Below are 22,164 nucleotides of genomic sequence, written 5' to 3'. Positions count from 1 at the left end.
CATCTGCCAATGGAGCTTCACACAGGGTGTGTGTGAAGTGCCTAGTGCAGTAGTGTAGAGGTGCTTGTAGTTAGCGCATGCTGCTTTCTGCTTGCAACTTTCTGCTTTTAGCTACCGCCGCTGGCTAGCCTCCTCAGGGGTGAAAAGAGGAGCCGAGTGCGTAAGCCTCCTCCGCCAGTACACAGCCTCTCCACCACCAAGACTTCTGCAGTGCCTCCTCGTGGCCACACAGGGTAACTGGGTACCTTGCAGTCCCAGGCTAAACTGCAGGGGATCTCGGAGCAGCAGTGGGCCCCAGCGATGTGGTGTGCAGGCCCACTATGCAGTGGATACGCCCTGGCGCCCGTCAACCACTGCCCCAGCTATGGGAAAATAGCCCCACTGCCTTGTGGGATAGTCTCTTGAGACAAAGGCTAAGGGAGCACAACCCAACAGAAAATCATGCGCTGGCGGTGCGCAATAGGCGGGCCAAAATATGAGCTAGGTCCCGGCAGCCTCCTGCAGCTAGGATGGGGTACTGGTCGCCCTGGGCTTACCCATGCCACCAGACCTACCCAATCTTGGTGAAGATAGTGCCATTGGAGATAGCGCACCTCCTGCAGCACTTTAAAATGCTCTTTTGCGCAGGTTTCCACGTTTGACCAACAGTGAAGTTTTACCTGGATCTACATCTGGTTGAAGTCTGGCGGCGTTGGGGTGTGGGACGACGGAAACAGGTTTGAATAGACTGGGAGCTCTTAGTCAGAACCCTGCACGTCAGCAGCTGGGGTTGAGTGGCAGATGTTCTCAGCAGACCCTATTTAGGGACCGCACTGCTCACCTCAAGTGAGGAAGGGCCTAGAAAAGGTGGCCTAAAAATTGCTCACTCAACCTACACCTGGACAGGCTACCGCACCTGTAGGGTCATTCCACTTCTGCGGTCGAAACAGAAGAAACAAATATAACCTCAAACTGGCATCATGGAATATAAGAACCCTACTGGACTCCTTTGGTTAGTCTGAACGACCTCATAGAAGGACAGCCCTGGCTGCGGCCGAGCTGAGCCGTTATAATATCGACATCGCTGCCCTGAGTGAAACCAGGCTCCTTGATGAGGGGTCTCTAACAGAAGAGGGCATGGGCTACACTTTCTACTGGAAAGGCCATCCCCAAGGTGGACAACATCTGCATGGTGTGGGACTGGCCATTAAGAACACACTACTGCCAAAACTCACTGAAACACCTGTGGGCATCAGTGAGAGACTGATGACCCTCCATATCCCCCTGGAGAAGAACCGCTATGCCACACTACTTAGCGTGTATGCTCCAACCCTACCATCCGACAGTGAGTCTAAAGACTCCTTTTACCAAGCAGTGGATGAGGCTCTCCACCGGGTCCTGAAGAACGCTAAGATCCTCTTGCTTGGGGACTTCAACGCTCGAGTTGGGGAGGACAGTGGTATTTGGAAGGGAGTACTTGGCAGGCATGGGATTGGTCAGGCCAACTCAAATGGCATGAGGCTACTAACCCTATGCTCTGAGCACAACCTGACCATAACTAACACCATCTTCCAGCAAAAGAACAAATTTAAAGCATCATGGATGCACCCACGTTCCAAACATTGGCACCTGATTGACTATATCATCGTGAGGCGTAGCGACATCAGAGATGCTCTTCTAACCCGGGCCATGAGAGGTGCAGAATGCTGGACAGATCACCGCATGATAATGACCGAGGTCCTCATGAAAGTGCGTCCCCCCATGCGGAAACGTGGATCCAGTAGGAGGCGCTTAGACTGTGCCCGTCTGGAAGACACCACAACTAGGAACGAGTTCCGTCGCTCCCTGGCAGAGAAACTAGGGGAGCTAGAACTCCTCTTGAGTGGTGAAAATGCCACAGAACAACAGTGGACCTCTGTTACTGCAGCCCTTCATGAAGCAGCAGCCCAAACGATTGGCTTTAAAAGCAAGAACCATCAAGACTGGTTTAATAACAACTCTGAGTCAATCCATAATCTGCTAAGCAACATGCACAAAGCACATCAGGAAACCCTAAATAACCCCTCATCCAACACTAGCAGACAGCGATGGTAGAAAGCTCGACAGGAAGTGCAGAAAACTCTGCGGACCATGCAGAACGAGTGGTGGACGGAGAAGGCACAGAAAATTCAGTCATTCGCCGATATAAATGATATGCACAACTTCTACAACGCAGTGAAATCTATCTACGGCCCAAGTAGTCACTGCATCACTCCCCTGAGATCGGCAGATGGGCTTAAAGTCCTGAAAGACCAGGATAGCATCGTAGGGAGGTGGGCTGAGCATTTTAACACCCTGCTGAATCAGGGTTCTGATGCAGACTACACTATCTTGAAGGAACTGCCTGAATTTCCCCCTTTGGACAACCTCAGCCAACCTCCAACCTTCCTGGAAGTTCTGTCAGCTGTCCGCACCCTGAAGAAAAACAAGTCTCCCGGCTCTGACAATATCCCTGGAGAACTGCTTAAACAGGGAGGGTATCTGTGCACAAGAACATTGCACCATACATCACCAAGGTTTGGGCTGATGAAAACATCCCAGAACAATGGAGAGGTGCCAGCATTGTCACCATATTTAAGAACAAAGGTGATCTGTGGTAACCATAGGTTACCACAGATCACCATCAACATCCTCAGTCCATTTCATCATGGAATGACTGCTAGGGTGTCCATAAGAGGTCAAGAGTCTAGCCCTTTCCCAGTGTGCACAGGGGTAAGACAAGGGTGTGTATAAGCACCAATGCTTTTTAACATCTTCCTCTTATGCGTCACCCAGCTTCTCCACAAGGGGATTGAAGAAAACAGTGGGGTGACAGTAGAGTATAGGCTGGATGGTAACCTCTTTAACATCAGGAGGCTGCAGGCAAAAACCAAACTGCATAGAGTAAGGATACTTGAGATGCAGTATGCAGATGATTGTGCTCTAGTATCTCACTCTCCACAAGGCCTCCAGTCTGTTCTAGATGCAGCAGTTAGGGCTTACAGCAGGATGGGGTTGACCATCAACACAGCCAAAACAGAGGAAATCTGCCAATGGAGTACCAACATCCCACTCACACCCCCCGTCTTCACTGTAGCAGGGGAAAAATAGTTGTTCCATCTTTCAGATACCTGGTGAGCATTATATCTGAAGACAAGAGCATTGACAGTGAGGTCCAAAGCAGATTAAATCAAGCATCAGCTGCCTATGGGAGACTCAGGCGCCAGGTTTTTCAGAACAAGAACCTTAATTTAAGCACAAAAATCAGTGTCTACCAAGCAATCTGCATCACCACCCTCCTCTACAGCTGTGAAGCCTGGGTTACCTACAGCCGCCACATCAAGTCCCTGGAACAGCTTAACATCCGCTGTCTGCAGCGCATCCTAGGAATCACTTGGCGTGACCGAGTGCCGCACACTGAGATCCTTGGGAGGACAGGCTGCAAAAGTATTGAGGCCACAACCTCTCGGCACCAACTGCGTTGGCTGGGGCATGTCACAAGGGTGCCCTACAACCGTCTGCCCCGCAGATTGTTATATGGCCAGCTACACCAAGGTCAGCGCTCTGCTGGAGGTCCGAAGACACGCTTTAAAGACCAGATGAAATTGGCGCTTAAAAAGTGCAAAATAAAACCTAGAGACCTGGAGAATATGGCTGCTGACCGCAACACCTGGCGGCAGCTGTGTCTAGATGGGACCAATACACTGGAGGAAGAAAGGACTGCCAGAAGACATCAAAGAAGGCTCAGGAGAAACACACCCACACCCATGACTGCCAGCAACACCAATACCATGTATACATGCCCCACCTGCAACAGAGCCTGTGGATCCAGGATTGGGCTATTTAGCCATCAGAGAGCTCACTGGTAAAAGACAAAGATGGACGTCATCATCGGACTCGATGGACAACTAGTAGTAGTAGTGTGTGTGTGTGTGTGTGTGCGCGTGTGTGTGTGTGTGTTTTTATGTGGGTATTAAATAACAAAAATGAACAATGCTAATTTGTTAAATAGTTAACTCTCTTCTAAGGCGCGGGCTTCAACCAGTAGAAACAGAGTGAAGCGTTTGAGTCTGCAGCCGTCAGAGCGGCCATCTTGAGTCAAACAGCATAATGTTAGACGCTGGGGAGGCAATGACGGTGGTTACATCTTGACATGCTAAGACTGTGTGTGTGTACGTGCGTGTTATTGTGTGTGTGTGTTTATGTAAGTACGTGTGTGTGTGTGTGTTCGTGTGTTTGCGCGTGTGTGTTCAGTGTGTGTGTGTGTCTATGTAAGTTCATGTGTGTGTGTGTGTCTAGCCTAGCAGATGGGTGGGGGGAGTCTCACTCTTCTCAGCGGGGGGGTGGAGGACCTCAAACCATATATATATAACATATTGAGAAGTTCAAGGGGATGATTGAAGACACATTGAACATAGTAGTATTAGAGAGAGAGAGAGAGAGAGAGAGAGAGAGAGAGAGGCCCTGACCGGCCCCAGGGGAACCAAGAGGGAGCAGGGCCCCAGGGCCGGTGAGGTTGTTGTGGGGGCCCTGGTGGGCGGACTCCAACAGGTTGTCCCTATGGTTGATGCCCAGAGAGAGCACCACAATCTTGGTGTGGATCTTGGATATTTATCTAAGACCTGTGTGACGTGTTGCTATTTGGCACCTGGATAACTATCCATTTGGACATCTATGTGTGTGTGGGGAGGGACCCGACTCAGGTTTCAGTCACCGATGATCACTACGGGCTGGATGGATCAAATAGTCCAATCCCTAACTTTATGCCCCGTAGGATCGTGCCTGGTGATTTTGAATATCGTCTTGTTCGGTCGAGGCTTCGGGTCGGTGGTTACACTCGGCTGTCGGAGCTCGGGAGTGACGGTGATCGAACTTAACGTGGCCGAATTAAGGGCGTGGTGGAGTCTAAGCTGCACAGTGCGCTGTGAGGGTGTGCTCGTGGACTGGACGGACAGCGGAGGAGACTTGGTGTCATTAGAGGTGGCTTCAGATTGGGATTGCTTTGTGGGACAGTTCCCTTTGCTTTGACCCATCATCATGGTGTTCTGTTCAGCCACCTCGTTGAGTCTCTCCGCTGTACCTGTACCAGTCCGGGTCTGTGGTGGGGGCCGCTGCTTGGTGGAATCTACAGGAGGGGGAGGAACAGACCAGACAGCTGCTACTTTGTTACGTGCCATTAGATCAGACCAGGAATCTGGAGGACTGACGGAGACGCCATACATCTGGAAGAAAAATCCTGAGGACGACCAGGACTCTACCATCAAGGATTCCTCGTAACTTTGCATTATCTGGACATAGTGGACTAGGTAGGGGGTTGGGGGTTCAACTCTCAGACCAATGGTGCCGGGTTCAAGTCCTTTCCCTCCCGTCTGTCACTAACCTCCCTACTTCACTACTCTCTACTCCTTCCCCTTCTTCTTCCTTCTCCGTGGTTCGAACCTTTACTCTGAAGGAGTGTCTTCTTGAACCTTTTCACTGAAGGAGCGTCTTCCTGGCCTCAGAGGGTTCAGCGTTAGGGTTGAGAGTCAGGGTTTAGAGTCAGGGACAGAGCTGGTCAGGGAGGACTGGTTAAGGTGGTGACATTTTGAAATGATTAATTTGGAAAAATGTTTTCCTCTGCTTTCCTTTACAGATATATGTATTCAACTTCTGTCAAGTGTTTTTGTTTATACTGTATATTAAAATCCTACATTGACTTCTGCATGTTTTGTGCAGTTCATTAATTGTCCTTTAACTTGGTTAATGTCAAGCTAAACTCCTGCAATACATTTAATATACATTATGAATGTTATTCAGCAATGTTCACATAATCCATTTTGTAAAAATATAGAACATCCATATTTCTACTAAATTCAAGCCTATTCATGTATTTAACAATGTACATACTGCCCCCGCAGGCCATTCTCTGCTACTACAACACGTTCAAACCACCAACCTGGTCTCACATCAATGTACAGTAATGGAATACATGTACCGGCGTTACGTATTCAGAATACAAATTATAGCTAACTGTATTCCGTTACAATTTAAATAGTTGCTATTTAGAATAGCTACATTGTTGAAATCAATGGATTACATGACGATACTTCTGTTTCAGCAGTTTATTCGTTCTTTCACACCAACAGCATTTAGTGCGCACTAAACGAGTTTGGTGCCTTGGTTGGGTGCGTTGGTGTGAATGCAACAACCTCCCTTCGATGTGAACCAAATCAGCCGACCGAGACCTCCCTGAACAGCTGGTCTTGGTTCGCCTCCAAATGAACCCTGGTAAGGTTCGCTTGAGATGTGAAAGCCAACGCTCCTTGGTCCGATCCAGTTCTACAAAGTATATGCCTCTTTGGACGTAACAGGTAACTCCAAGACTAGCAGCAAATTGTCGGACCGTCTGGGAATTTTGACAGACACCCACATAAAACGCATGCTGGAAAAAACACATAAAAATGCAGATGCATTTAACACATTCAGCACCAGGATGAGGGAGAAGGAGTTCGACCGGTCCACTGCCACCCCAGACCTTTTTGTCCAATGATTGAACGATCTTTTCTCTCTCTCTCTCTCTCTCTCTCTCTCTCTCTCTCTCTCTCTCTCTCTCTCTCTCTCTCTCTCTCTCTATTTTAAGGCGATTTTATAGGCAGCACCTATGCACTTAGTTCAGTGAAAAAAATGTTAGACGTAATAGCAAATATCTTTCGCATGAACATACCCTTATAGTCTTTGTTCCACTACAGCAAATTATATAAAATAGTGCACTTTCAGGGACACATTCAGCCAGTTTGAACAGAAGAACACACCAGAATAGGCCTGTTTAGTAAGCAGAATTCAAACGGAAAATGTAGTTTGGTGTGAGACTGTTGTCCAAACTGTTCAGCAGAGGGAGCTGTCATACACCTCAATTAATTGTACAGGAATGTGTGTGTGTATTTACATTTTAAAATGTTCATGTGCTGGTCTAGTTTGTCTGCAAATAACTCTGCCTCCAGCAACCGGATTGGTCAAAACGTATGAAGTGAAAGAAATCAAAGCCCAGTTCACCAGATCAGAGGTCAGCTGCCGTCAGATTTTGGATCATGAATGTGTTGAGCGAACGAGGTCAGAGCTAAATATTAACCACCTGGAACTTGGTGCGTTTCCTGGAGCTCAGAGGACGGCAGGACACGTGTTTACCTGGTTGATAAGGCCCTGAACCCAGAACCTAAACCCAAACATCCTAAACACTGACCCTGAACCCAGAACCCAGGGGCGTCACTGTGCTGTTTTATTCGGGGCTAAAGCCCCAGATTTTATTTAATCAGCCCTGAATATAATTTTTGGGTAAAATAAATTAAATAAAAGTAAAAATATTCACAAATATGTATAAGTATCCTAGTCTAGATAGTCCTTCTGGCAAGAGAATAAACAGTTTAAAAACCTAACCCTGTTTGCCACCTCAAGTGAATTAACCTCTCCTATCCCCAGTCAGATCTGTGTGTGTGTGTGTGTGTGTGAGCTTGGCTGACAATCCCTTTCTCCTCCATGTCGCAGATCATGGACTTCAGAGAGTCAAGGCCAAAGTTCCTTTCCCCCATTTCTTCTCAACCATAGTCAAATACTTTGTTTACTTTTGGGAAAACACCATAATATGTCTTGTTTAACATCAAGAAAACAGAGATATTGTAGCGCCGGTCAGGAAGAGACGGAAGAATGAGACGGGAGACCATGTTCAACCGCTTAGTACCACTCTCGCGCCCCTTACACCGCACGACTACGAGAGTTGGTTCTTTATTAAAAACGACGACCTCACAAATGGTAGGTCATGTCTACAACGGACACGTCACTCTCGGTGGCGGTGTCAACAACCATGACAAATGAACATGCCAATAGAACACACAACATCCCGAACCCATTAACCCCACTTAACCCCAACAACAGAAAAAATCAACAAAACCCCTTTTGTCAACTGACAACCCCAACTCCCAGAATCCCCCGCGGCTCCGGAACATGGCGCCCACACCCGTGGTCGCCTCAATATAATCTTTCTGCAGATCAAATAATACAATGTATGAATCCTTATTCAGTTCCCCACCCAGCTAGCGTGTAGAACCAAGATGGCTGCTGGCCAAGGACTGATCTGACTGGTTTGGAGGCAGTCTGCCTGGGTGAGCTGATTGGCTGCCTGGGTCACATGGTGTGCTGAGTGTTGGCTGTGGAAAGCCCCAGTAGCTGCAGCCTGGGTTCCCGCCAGAGACCAGGAGCACCACAACACCAACTGTACAAACTGCCACAACACCGGCCTCCATCTTGTCTCCTGACGTCAAAAGAGTGTACTAAAGTGAGATCATCATTGTGTTGTATTGTGTACTAAAGTGAGATCATCATTGTGTTGTGTAATAAAGAGAGATCATCGTTGTGTTGCATTGTGTACTAAAGTGAGATCATCATTGTGTTGTATTGTGTACTAAAGTGAGATCATCGTTGTGTTGTATTGTGTACTAAAGTGAGATCATCATTGTGTTGTGTACTATAGTGAGATAATCGTTGTGTTGCATTGTGTACTAAAGTAAGATCATCGTTGTGTTGTGTACTAAAGTGGGATCATCGTTGTGTTGTGTACTAAAGTGAGGTTATCATTGTGTTGTGTTGTGTTCCCTAGGTGGAGCAGGGAGAAGAGACAACACCGTCACCAGCGTCATGACACCTTAACTGCCAATACATAAAATGGCGTCCAGTGAAGTAAGACCTGTAATGGTGTCGGGAGATTCCAGAGGTACGAGAGCCTCACCGTCCACGGTGGCGTCCGTGTGCGTGTCTGTGTGTGTGTTCACTCTAAGTACTCTGTGTACTCTGAGTACTGTGTACGCTGACTACTCTGTCCACTCTGAGTATTCTGTACTCAGAGTGGACAGAGCTCAGAGCTGTCCATGCTTCATTAAGCTGATTATTATTTATCACTGAGTGAGGTCATGGATCAGCCGCCTATTCAAGGTTAGTCTGGGAGGAGTTTGAACTGGGAGGGAAACTGGTCCATCAGGAAGAAGACTAAGATACTGTAGTCCACTATTATCCGTGATAGATCATCAATATGAATAACTTTGAATCCTATCAGTAGGTTGATTATTTTTAAGATTCCTGCTCTGTAAGATGCAGCTATGGAGTCAGCTGTCAGGTTGAAGTTAAGAAATACTTTTTCTTCTTGTGCCTTCTTGCGGCCTTGGGTGACTTTAAAGGTACTTGGGACTAAATGAACTGTTGTTATGTTTGCAGTCCGGTATTATGATTACATTATTCAGACAGGAATCTTGGTTAGTGGAGACATTTAAACGTCATCTTGTACTGGTCCAACTGGTTGGACATCATTTCCTTGATATGAGTCAGACGGTTTGTTGTGGCTCACTTCATCACAGCAGGAAGACGACTAAGGTACTGTAGTCCACTCTGATCCATGATAGATCATAAATATGAATAACTTTGAGTCTTATCAATAGATTGATAGTTAGTTTCCTGTAAAACCACATGGTTAAAAACGTTAGTCAATGTATGGATGTATTGCTATTTGTCAAAATTACTATTGAATAATTTTGAAGATTCCTGCTCTGTAGAATGCTATGTGTTAGACTGTGGGCTTTGGGGATCGAACCCAGAAACTTTCAGCCTTGAGTCAAGCGTCAGGTTGAGGTTAATAATGACTGTTTCGTCAGATTCAATATTGGTTCTTAATCAAAAGTCCTGTAGTACCTTCAAAGGTACTGAGGATAGAATGGACAGTTGTTAGTGTAGTGCGCTATTATTATTACATTATTTCAACAGGAAGATAGCCATCTTGGTTAGTGAAGGTGTTTAAACGTCATCTTGTACTGGGTCTTGCCCTCTGTGGGCCTGCATCATTCTGCAGTAGTGTAGGCCTACTCTATATCTGAGAGCATTACTCGTATGAGAGGGACATGACCTTCAAGGTGAATTAACACTGCCGCGACCGCCTCAACACAGGAGTCACTGGTGACGACTGGTTCGTGTTCTTCAGCTCAGCCAATCACACTGACATCCTCTCACCAGCAGGTGGTGCTGCAGTGCACCTTTTCAAGGGTTTCAATACAGACCTAGCAAAATGTTCCACTTTACTACCGCTGGAGTTCAATGAATCACAGACTGCAGAAGAGTAGACCGTTTGTGACTTTTTTTCTTCTGTGTGTGTGTGTGTGTGTGTGTGTGTGTGTGTGAACTCTGAGTACTCTGTGCACTCTGAGTACTCTGTCCACTGAGTATTCTGTACTCAGAATGGACAGAGCTCAGAGCTCCCTGTCCATTCTTCATATTTAAAACAGTGATTACTATTCATCACTGAATTAGGTCATGGATCAGCCGCCTAAGAGGTTAGTCTGGGAGGAGTATGAACTGGGAGGGGAACTGGTCCAACTGGTTGGTTCACCATTTCCTTGTTATGAGTCGGATGGTTTGGTTTGGCTCACTACACTGTTGGAAGAAGACTAAGATACTGTAGTCCACTCTTATCTGTGATACATCATGAATATGAATAACTTTGAATCTTATCAGTAGGTTGAACATTTTTAAGATTACTGCTCTGTAGAATGCTACATGTTAGACTGTGGGCTTTGGGGATCGAACCCAGAACCTTCCAGAATGGAGTCCAGAGGCAGAGCCAGACTTCGTGTACATCCGGGCCTTAGCCCAGAGGGGGTTTGGGGGTCCTCCCCCTGAAAAAAAAATGCAATTTCCTGCATTCTAGTCCATTTTAGGGTGACCTGCTGGACATTGGCAAATCCTAAAGCTCTTCTAATTCATAGCCTACATTTTCAGTTGCAGAGCCTGCTCAAGACAATACTATTTAATGGAAAGAAACAATAACCACTTAACTATTGGCTTCTAGAGATTTTTATGTCAACTACAATGGGAAAATGGAGACATATAATTTGAGACTAACTTTCAGTGCCTTGTTTTTCAAAGTGCTTGTCATGTTAAATGCAGTTATTATTTTTTTTTTTTTACAAAAAGGAAGAGACTGAAAGGTTTCTCCTATAAGGCAACTTTATTTAATGGAAAGAAAACATATTACAAATGCTGTTTCCAGGTTCCTGCTGTAAAAGAGATATTGATCTCAGAGAGACAACCTGTCTGAATAAAGGAATATGGGTTAGAACATCAATGACTAGTTTCACTGTGTTGAGGGCGTTTTTATATGGAACCTCTGGTCCAGGAACGGAACAGAACTCACATTGGGTTGCAATGGAAAACAGTTTGGATTCAAACATTCCCTGTGTGTGTGTGTGTGTGTGTGTGTGTGTGTGTGTGTGTGTTTGTGTGTGTGTGTGTGTGTGTTGGGGGTTCCTGACCTTGAAGACCACCCCAGCGATAGTGGTTCCCATCTTTCTTGCGGTTGGAGGCCTGAAGCAACGCGGGGACAGACTAGCCTCCAGATCCACACACAGACACACAGACAGACAGACAGACAGACAGACACACACATATAGAGAGACAGAGAGAAAGACATATTTCATTTGTACATTTATTTTGTATTTTTTTGAATTTGTATTTTTCCCTTAATCTCTCTTTCGCTGTACTTTTGACTCTTGAGCTGCAATAACAAGTGATTCCCCCGTGTGGGATTCATAAAGTTGATTGTATCTTATCTGCTTGTGGATGTTAAATTGGTAAGAGTGTGTGTGTGTGTGTGTGTGTGTGTGTGTGTGTGTGTGCGTGTGCGTGGTGTGTGGTGTGTGTGTTGGGGGGTCCTGACCTTGAAGACCACCCCAGTGATAGTGGTTCTTGCGGTCGGAGGCCTGAAGCCATGTGGGGACAGAATAGCCTCCAGATGTACATTCCTACACACACACACACACACACACACACACACACACACACACACACACACACACACAATCAAACACGCACACAGACATTAACGCACACATACACAGACATTAACACACAAACACACACATGAATGTGACTTGCAGGAAAGTCATCACAAAAGCATGTAGATCCACCCACTGACTGGGAGACGAGGTGACCTGTGTCGGGGCTCCACTGACCGGCCTTAGCGTCCTTACCCTGCGCACCTGCCGTGCTGATGTTTGGCTTGTTGTGGGCTTTGTGTGTGTGTTCAATGATGTATCTGTCTGGTCGTATTGGCTGTAGATGGATGGTTAAATAATGTCACGATCGGTCATACTGCAGGCTCTTATTTGTAAGTGCACTGAAGGTGTGCCCATGTCCGATAGGCTATATACCTGGCATTTATTCAGTTGATTGCTCTTTTAAGTGCACCAGATTGGTGCCAATTATTGTCATGTTTGCATTGTAATGCACAACTTTGCCTCTCCCTGTTATAGAATAACGTGCATCCCAACAACTTTAGCCAATGCATGCTCCTTTGTCAGTGTTGCTTTACGAGTGTGCTTTAATTGTGTGCGCGCGTGTGTGTGTGTGTTGTCATGTAGGCTATAGATATAGACTGATTGTCTTGGCTTGCATCCATGAAATATTGTAATGTTATGGCCTAGGCCTACTGCATATTGAGAACATTTAGATTGGTGTTGTGCAACAATCTGGGGATGAGGACATCCCGAATATTGACGGGTATTTCGCACACTGCCATCTCAATATATAGCCTAACATATACAAATATAACACTGTACTTGACACAAATGAAAGTAACGTTCTTTACTTTTAATTGTACCGCAATGCGTTTTTTTAAGTCTATTGTATATCTTTTTTGTGTTGTAGTTTAAGCACAGTTACAGTCTCCAAGGTGTTTAATTCTTCATCTGTCATCTGCTGTACACATCTGTACTGTAGTGAGGGCAGTGTGGTTATGTTGTGGGGTTCATATTGATGGTCTATGACGTCCATAATGCTTTAGTGTGACGCAGTTACAATGATCTTCTCTCTCAATAAACAGCTAAAGTTCTGAAGGCAAATGAAGTGATGGATGAGTTGTGTTTGTGTCCAGGTCTCCAGTCTACTATGGATGAGGAGAGAGAGGAGGGGGGTCCTACCTCTAAGACCACTCTGTCTGGGGAACATGGCTGCCGGAGCAAAGCTAAGAGGTAAGAAGAGGATCTCTCTGTCTGTGACTGTTGTCCATCTCAGAGCTCAGCAGTGATACATCATGACTCCATCATTAGTCTGAGTAAAAGCTGTGTGTGTGTGTGTGTGTGTGTGTGTGTGTGTGTGTGTGTGTGTGTGTGTGTGTGTGTGTGTTGAAGCCCAGAGCAGCAGCAGAGAGCAGACTCCCCTGGACCCAGCTGTGTCTCCATGAAGAGTGACCGCTCTATGAAATATCCTGTTAACTTTAAAGATGGCGATCAGTCTATTGAGAAGAGGTGAGGATTTATCAGAGATCATAAAGATACAGCTTCTATCAAACGTCCATAAATCCTGCTTCTTGTTTTTCTAGAAGAGCCAAGAAGGAGAGAGCAGACTCCCCTGGACCCAGCTGTGTCTCCATGAAGAGTGACCACTCTATGAATATACCATTGAACTTTAAAGATGGACGCCCCTCCAGAGAGGAGAGGTAGGACTTTCAAACAGACGAGGAAAACAGACCAGTTGGTTGTTATCAGACTCTACTGATACTGATATCTACAAGTCTGGTGAAATATAATTGTGTGTGTGTGTGTGTGTGTGTGTGTGTGTGTGTGTGTGTGTGTGTGTGTGTGTGCGCGCGTGCATGTTCCCCAAAGACACCAGAAGAGGTCAAAGGTTACCAGCAATCAGTCTCTACAGCAGCATCAAACAGAGCTGATCAAGGTGTGTAAATGTCCACCAAGACGTTTGACTTCAGCTCTCCATGGACATTAGAAAGCATCTCTTGTCCAGCGGGACGTGGATCCAGGACAGATGCTTCTGATGTCCTCAGTGAGTTCAGAGTACAGTTCTCCTTGATGTTTGTTCTGTTCCAGAGGGCTGAGGAGAACGCACACGCTTTTCTAGACAAGGAGCTGAAGAAGCTCTGGAGGGATCTCTTCTCAGATTACCCACAATGCTCAGAGGGTCAGAGAGTGGAGGAGGAGGAGGTGGATGGTAAGAAGGAGGAGCAGAGGAGGCGCGCCATAGAGGGAGTGGTGGACATCACAAAGCTCTGCCTGATGGAGATGAACCAGGAGGAACTGGCCGACACACTGGGGGGCGGTAAGAGGCTCTTATCTTGAAAACAGAGAAGAAATAATCATTTTGATGAGCAGTAGGAGATTGTATTTGTTCTGTTCAGACTAAATGACATAATGTGAGACTTTTACATTTCAAACTTCCATGTGTAGACAGTCTTTCCTCTTTGGGGTTAAATGGTTTGATCCAGTATGTAGGGTTGTTGTGGGGTATCAGGTTAAATGGTTTGATCCGGATATGTAGGGTAATGGTGGGGGTCTCAGGTTAAAGAATGTTAAACATCATCATTACCAGCACCAAATCCTCCGACCACATCACCCCCATTCTCGTCCAACTACACTGGCTCAGTGTCCAACACCGGATTGACCTTAAAACCCTTCTGCTCACCGACAAAGCCCTCCACAACGTGGCCCCCACTTATCTCCCCGACCTCCTCCAGGAGGACAGGCCCTGCCGCTCCCTTCGTCATCCTCAGCTGGTCTTCACCGTCCCGACCTCCCGCCTCAGCACCGTGGGTGCTAGGGCTCTCAGCACCGTGGGTGCTAGGGCTCTCAGCACCGTGGGTGCTAGGGCTCGTAGCTGAACTGAAAGAGACGCGCTGACAACATTCAAACTCTCCTCAAAACACATGTGTTCCCACTGGCCTGCTTGCTGTAATGACCCCCTACCGTGGGTTCCCCTCGTATCCCCGTTGTGCTGCTGTTCTTACCCCCTCCTACCTGCGTCTCCTCACTGTTCTTACCCCCTCCTACCTGGGTCTCCTCACTTTTCTTTACCCCTCCTACCAGGGTCTCCTCACTGTTCTTACCCCCTCCTACCTGGGTCTCCTCACTGCTGTTCTTACCCCCTCCTACCTGGGTCTCCTCACTGTTCTTACCCCCTCCTACCTGGGTCTCCTCACTGTTCTTACCCCCTCCTACCTGGGTCTCCTCACTGTTCTTACCCCCTCCTACCTGGGTCTCATGTCTTGTTTTGATCATGCTGTTGGCGATGCAGCTCTTACCTTTTGATGTTTTTTGTTTTATGAATTGTAAGGCGACCTTGGGTGTCATGAAAGGCGCCTTGAAATAAAATGTTATTCAATGCAATTATTATTATTATTAATAATATTAAACATAAGCTTCAGATCAACAGCAGAAAAACTCAGTGGAAGAGATGCAACACTATCTTGTCATATCAGCATTTCATTTTACACCATTTTACTATCATTATTATTATCATTAGTCCAATCATATTGCTGTGGAAAAACCAAAAGGTCCTGAGCATTTTGAATCTGTAACATGCAGTCATTGTCACATCCAGCTTTTCTGACCAAGTTGTGAAGCCACTAAATATCTTGAAATTGATAATTCTACAGGAAATATTGACATGTTCCCACTGATGCAACCATCCACTAACTGATGTCATCTGTTGTTTTCTCATTTAGGACCTGCTGCTGTCAAGTGCCAACATAAAATCAAGTCTCATTTGAAGAAGAAGTTCAGGTGTGTGTTGGAGGGAATTGCTAAAGCAGGTCATTCAACACCTCTGAATGAGTTCTACACAGAGATCTTCATCACAGAGAGAGGCAGTGGAGAGGTCAACAAGGAACATGAGATCAGAATGATTGAAACCGCTTCCAGGAAACCAGTCAAGGAGGAAACACAGATCAAATGTGAAGAAATCTTTAAACCCTTACCTGGAAAAAATAAACCAATCAGGACAATATTGACAACTGGAGTGGCCGGTATTGGTAAAACTATCTTAACACACAAGTTCATTCTGGACTGGGCTGAAGAAAAAGCCAACCAGGACATACACTTCTCATTTCTCCTCACTTTCAGAGAGCTGAATTTACTGAAAGGGGAACACTTTAGCTTGGTGGAACTTCTTCATCACTTCTTTATTGAGACCAAAGAAGCAGGAATCTGCAGATACGACCGGTTCCAAGTTGTCTTCATCTTGGATGGACTGGATGAGTGTCGACTTCCTCTGGACTTCCAGAACAACAAGATATGGAATGATGTCACAAAGTCCACCTCGGTGGACATGCTGCTGACAAACCTCATCAGGGGCCACCTGCTTCCCTCTGCTCGCATCTGGATGACCACACGCCCTGCGGCAGCCAATCAGATCCCTGCTCATTGTGTTGACATGATGACAGAGGTCAGAGGGTTCACCGACCAACAGAAGGAGGAGTACTTCAGGAAGAAATTCAAAGATGAGACGCTGGCCAGGACAATCATCTCCCACGTCAAGAAATCCCGAAGCCTCCACATCATGTGTCACATCCCAGTCTTCTGTTGGATCACTGCTACAGTCCTGGAGGACTTCTTCAAAACATCCAAGATAGGAGAAGAGACGCCCAAGACCGTGACTCAGATGTACAGCCACTTCCTGAGGGTTCAGTCCATACAGGGGGACAGGAAGTATCGTTTGTTTGCTGAAACAGATACAAGCAGGACTTCACAGAGCAGGGAGATCATTATTTCTCTGGGAAAACTGGCTTTTAACCAGCTGGAGAAAGGCAACCTGATCTTCTACGAGGCAGATATGGCAGAGTGTGACATCAATATCAGAGCAGCCTCAGTGTACTCAGGAGTGTTCACCCAGATCTTTAAAGAGGAGTGTGGGCTGTACCAGGACAAGGTGTTCTGCTTTGTCCATCTGAGCATCCAGGAGTTTCTGGCTGCCCTTTATGTCTTTTGGTCCTTCATCCATAATGGGGTCAATCTGCTCTCAGAAGAACCACCAACCTCCAGGGAAAATGAACTCCTCCTCTACCAGAGTGCTGTGGACAAGGCCTTACAGAGTAAGAACGGACACCTGGACTTGTTCCTCCGCTTCCTTCTGGGCCTCTCTCTGGAGACCAATCAGATTCTCCTAGGAGGTCTGCTGGGACAGACAATAAGTAGCTCACAGACGAACAAGGGAACAGTGTCTTACATCAAGGATAAGTTAGGTGGTAATCTCTCTCCAGAGAGAAGCATCAATCTGTTCCACTGTCTGAACGAGCTGAACGAAAGTTCTCTAGTGGAGGAGATCCAACAGTCCCTGACATCAGGACGTCTCTTCAAAACACATGTCTCTCCTGCTCAGTGGTCAGCTCTGGTCTTCATCTTACTGACATCAGAAGAGGAGCTGGACGTGTTTGACCTGAAGAAATTCTCAGCTTCGGAGGAGGCTCTTCTGAGGCTGCTGCCAGTGATCAAAGCCTCCAAAAGATCTCTGTAGGTTCACTCATAATAATGTATGACAATACACAACACAATATACCTGATAGTAGAATGTATAAGTTATAACTAACAAAACATATCTGTAGGTTCACTAATAACATGTATTACAATAAACCCACCAACCAACTTTTTTAATAAAGATGAAGACAATAACTTAATTATGTTAAAAGTAAAAGTAACACAGATTATTAAATGAAAATTTAAGGATCAAATGTAGTTCAATTAATAAAACATATTTTATTACAGCTTTTAACACGTTGTAGCAACCAATAACGGCCAATAACGTAATAACTGCCAATAACGTAATCATTTAAATGTAATTAAGCCAATAACATAATAACTTGCCAATAGTGTGATAAAGTTTTTGAGCCAATAATGTAATAACTTGTTAGATTATTGGCTGGTTATTACGTTATTTGCCTTGTATGAAAACCTTGAAATGTAATAACTGAGCCAATAATGTAATATATGAGTTATCACATTATTTTATTTTCAATTTCTGGAGAGAAACAGTCACACTTAGCCTTCTTATTGCATCTTGCGTCACACGCTTAAATATCTGACCTTACAGTTACCCCTCCAACCTCATACCCCCCTCCAGAGGATGCCTTAAAAAAGCAAAGAGTGGATTTGGATTTATGTGTAACTCTAATGTTCCGCTATGGTAGAGCTTCGAAAAGCTCACGACTCTGTCTGCATGGTCACGGAGTTGGATGCACGGAGTTCTATGACGGAACCCTAATAGTTGCATATAAATCCAAATTCAAACTGTCAAGTGTGACAGTTTCTCTCCCGAAATTGAAAATAAAATAAAGTGATACCTCATTTATTACGTTATTGGCTCAGTTATTACATTTTCAAAGTATTTTTTTAATACAAGCAGCCAATTACGTAATAAGTTCTTACATTATTGGCAAAAAGTTATTACGTTATTGTCTCAACGATTTTATTACATTGTTGGCAAGTTATTACGTAATTGGCTTTATTACATTTCAATTATTACGTTATTGGGGAGTCCACACTGTACACTAGAAACTCTCAGGTCAGTTTTACCCAATGGTCAAACAGTTACACCACAAGGTTCAATATCAAAAGACATTTAACAGATTTACAACCATAAAAGTGCGCACATAAATTGAAGCTAAATGAAACTGACACCCCCAAGCGCACAAATGCTGTCTAAAGGTACGGTCACACTGAACGTGTTAAGCGTTTTAGAGGCGTAGAAAATCAGCATTTTTGCATTGGGAACCTTTGGGGTGGGCACGTAGATGGGTTACACGCGCTAAAGCAGCGCGTTAGACGCATTTTACACACCTAAATAACGCGCCCAACGTACCTACGTGCGGAGTTCCAAAAATGTCACTTTTTACGCTCCTACGCGTGACACTTAGCCGCGATAGCCAATCAGCGTTGAGCTTGACCCGACGTCACTGGCAGAGAGACGGAGGACAGGCGCTCCGCAGCTGATATGGAGTGCCTGTAGTTGGTGTTCTGACGGGAGATCCTGGCACCAACCCGGGCTAGCAGGTCATCGAACATGGCCCCAGGCAACCGAATATACTGCTGGAACCGGCCGTCATCCAGGCGGAGTTCCTGGAGGAGGTGGTGAAACTCACCCAGCTGTGAGCGCCTACGGAGGATGTCATGCACCCGGTTTCCTACTCTCCTCCAACTCCCACAACAAATACAGCGCAGTGATGGTGGTGATCTCAGCCATGTTTGTGGAGCAAAAGAAAAGTCGCGGGGGAAAATAAGTTTTTGGCGGGCTCATCTAGCATCGTAGGCGTGTTGAACCATTTTTGTGACACACAATGATGAAGCGGCAGGTTAGGCCTAATCCTACGTGCGTAACGCGTTCAGTGTGGCCGTACCTTTAGTTCTCGTGCTCGCAAAGTGTTTTCCTGATCGCTTTGAGGTTCATTCCCCTCACAACACAATATACATAATATTGGAATAAAACTTCTAATCATATACAAAACATCGCTTTAGATTAACTGATAACATGTGTTACAATACAATACATAATATGCATAACACTGCAACAAAAAATAATATTAATATACAAAACGACTTTTCAAATGCTGCAAAACAACTATCTTATTGTTATACATTTTACATCCAATTTGAATAACCACAATTTCTTCATTATGTAATAAGTTGAAGATGTAATTTATTTTATTCACAGTTCCTAACCTGTTCTCTTTATTTTGTGTGAAGGCTGAAGGGCTGTGATCTGTCAGAGAGATGCTGTGAAGCTCTGGCCTCAGTTCTCAGCTCCAACTCCTCTAGTCTGAGAGAGCTGGACCTGAGTACCAATGATCTGCAGGATTCAGGAGTGAAGCTGCTCTCTGCTGGACTGGGGAGTCCACACTGTACACTGGAAACTCTCAGGTCTGTTTTACCCAATGGTCAAACAGTTAGACCACAAGGTTCAATATCAGAAGACATTTAACAGATTTACATCCATAAAAGTGCGCACATAAAGTGAATCAGCAAGCAACTGACACCCCCAAGCGCACCAATGCTGTCTTAGTTCTCGTGCTCGCAAAGTGCTTTCCTGATCGCTATGATATTTATTCTCCACAAAACACAATATACATAATGTTGGAATAAAACTTCAAATTATACACAAAACATCGCTTCAGGTGAACTTATAGCATGTATTACTATACAATACATAATATACATAATACTGCAACAAAAAGTAATATTAATATACAAAACGATTTTCAAACACTGCTAAACAGACTGCATTTATATAGCGCTTTTCTAACCATTGGCCACACGATGCACACACACACACGGTGGAGTCAACCATGCAAGGCGACAGCCAGCTCATCGCGAGCAGTTAGGGTTAGGTGCCTTGCTCAAGCACACCTCAACACTCAGCTAGGAGGAACCGGGGATTGAACCAGCAACCTTCAGGTTACCAGCCAACCCGCTCTTCCTCCTGAGCTACTGCTGCCCCTTGACAACAACTTTCATGTAGTTATACATTTTACACCCAATATTTAATAACCACAATTTCTTCATTATGTAATAAGTTGAAGATGTAAGTTATTTTAATCACAGTTCCTAACCTGTTCTCTTTATTGTGTGTGCAGGCTGAATGCCTGTCATCTGTCAGAGAGATGCTGTGAAGCTCTGGCCTCAGTTCTCAGCTCCAACTCCTCTAGTCTGAGAGAGCTGGACCTGAGTACCAATGATCTGCAGGATTCAGGAGTGAAGCTGCTCTCTGCTGGACTGGGGAGTCCACACTGTACACTGGAAACTCTCAGGTCAGTTTTACCCAATGGTCAAACAGTTACACCACAAGGTTCAATATCAGAAGACATTTAACAGATTTACGTCCATTGAAGTGCGCACGTTAAGTGAAGCAGCACGCAACTGACACCCCCAAGCGCACAAATAATGTCTTAGTTCTCGTGCACGCAAAGTGTTTTCCTCATCACTATGATATTTATTCTCCTCAAAGCACAATATACATAATATTGGAATAAAACTTTTAATTATATATAAAACATCGCTTTAGATGAACTAATAACATGTATTACAATGCAATACATAATATACATAATACTGCAACAAAAAGTAATATTAATATACAAAACGACTTTTCAAACAATGCAAAACAACTATCTTATTGTTATACATTCTAAACCCAATATTGAATAACCACAATTTCTTCATTATGTTATAAGTTGAAGATGTTAGTTATTTGGGTTAGGGTTTAATCACAGTTCCTAACCTGTCCTCTTTATTTTGTGTGAAGGCTGAAGGGCTGTGATCTGTCAGAGAGATGCTGTGAAGCTCTGGTCTCAGTTCTCAGCTCCAACTCCTCTAGTCTGAGAGAGCTGGACCTGAGTACCAATGATCTGCAGGATTCAGGAGTGAAGCTGCTCTCTGCTGGACTGGGGAGTCCACACTGTACACTGGAAACTCTCCGGTCCGTTTTCAGCCTCTTCAAACTGGGTCTTGGGGTTGTTTAATATGTAAGGGATGACCCACGACTAGTTGGACCGTTGTCGAAAAAGAATGCGGTATGCATGTTATATGTTATGTAACTCTGGCCAGCTGATGTGAGGGTTAGGGGTTGACCTGTTAACTACTTGTATGTTATGTTTGTTATATGTTACGTAGCTCTGGCCAGCTGATGTGAGGCTTAGGGGTTGACCTGTTAACTACTAGTATGTTATGTATGTTATATGTTATGTAACTCTGGTCAACTGATGTGAGCTGAGGAGTTGTCATTAGCGTAGACATGGGGATGAGGCTTTAGCCGTGCTGTGACCTGAATATAATGTACACCTCACCATAGAACATCACTGGCCGTGGTAAAGTGAATCATATTGAACATTAAAGTCTGATTAACTTCACATTAGTTTGGTGTAGTGCTGCTCATGTCCGATGCATTTCTGTTGCTCTTTTGCCTGCTGACAAAACTCTCCCTGGTTCTACACAATGTTAGAACCTGTGAAGAAACGGTCTCAGCGTATCAAACACAGCGGACTTCTCCTGACTCTAACCAAACAATATCTCATTGAGTTGTAGCTATTGAGAAAGGAGCATTTGTTTAAGATCCTGTTTCACATCCAAGTGAAGGAAGTTCTGATGTCTGTGATGATGTCATCTCCCCACTTCCTCTTCCTGTTCTCCTTGTCCTCCAAATGGAATGAATACACTTATAAATGTGGTTACTTTAGTATGAACTGTTCTCAACCAGAATAAATATAATAAAGTGTGTGTGTGTGTGTGTGTGTGTAGCTTGTCTGGCTGCCTGGTCACACAGGAAGGCTGTGCTTCTCTGGCCTCAGCTCTGAGCTCCAACCCCTCCCATCTGAGAGAGCTG

At 45.1% G+C, this 22,164-nt stretch overlaps 1 protein-coding gene across 9 annotated transcripts in view; it reads left to right on the top strand.

Moving 5' to 3' along the window:
• Positions 1-8,248: 8,248 nt before the first annotated feature.
• LOC307085298 (uncharacterized protein) overlaps positions 8,249-22,164 on the top strand; it is a 196,059-nt gene continuing 182,143 nt past the window's right edge. For 2 of the 9 annotated variants that reach the window (XM_079750029.1, XM_079750026.1), the window contains exons 1-4: positions 8,250-8,305; positions 8,627-8,740; positions 12,941-13,037; positions 13,197-13,313. In XM_079750029.1, the coding sequence (XP_079606155.1) occupies positions 8,692-8,740; positions 12,941-13,037; positions 13,197-13,313 (263 nt within the window). In that variant the 5' untranslated portion in view covers positions 8,250-8,305; positions 8,627-8,691. Of the gene's footprint in view, positions 8,306-8,626; positions 8,741-9,183; positions 9,394-12,940; positions 13,038-13,196; positions 13,314-22,164 lie in introns of those variants that run through there. The other 7 variants (XM_079750044.1, XM_079750039.1, XM_079750037.1 and 4 more) reach the window with 6 other exon arrangements.

This window comes from Pollachius pollachius (genome assembly GCF_949987615.1).
Source record: "Pollachius pollachius genome assembly, chromosome: 13".
NCBI classification, from domain to species: domain Eukaryota; kingdom Metazoa; phylum Chordata; class Actinopteri; order Gadiformes; family Gadidae; genus Pollachius; species Pollachius pollachius.
The sequence above is the reverse complement of the archived record's forward strand: the minus strand, read 5'-3'. Positions and strand labels throughout refer to the sequence as shown.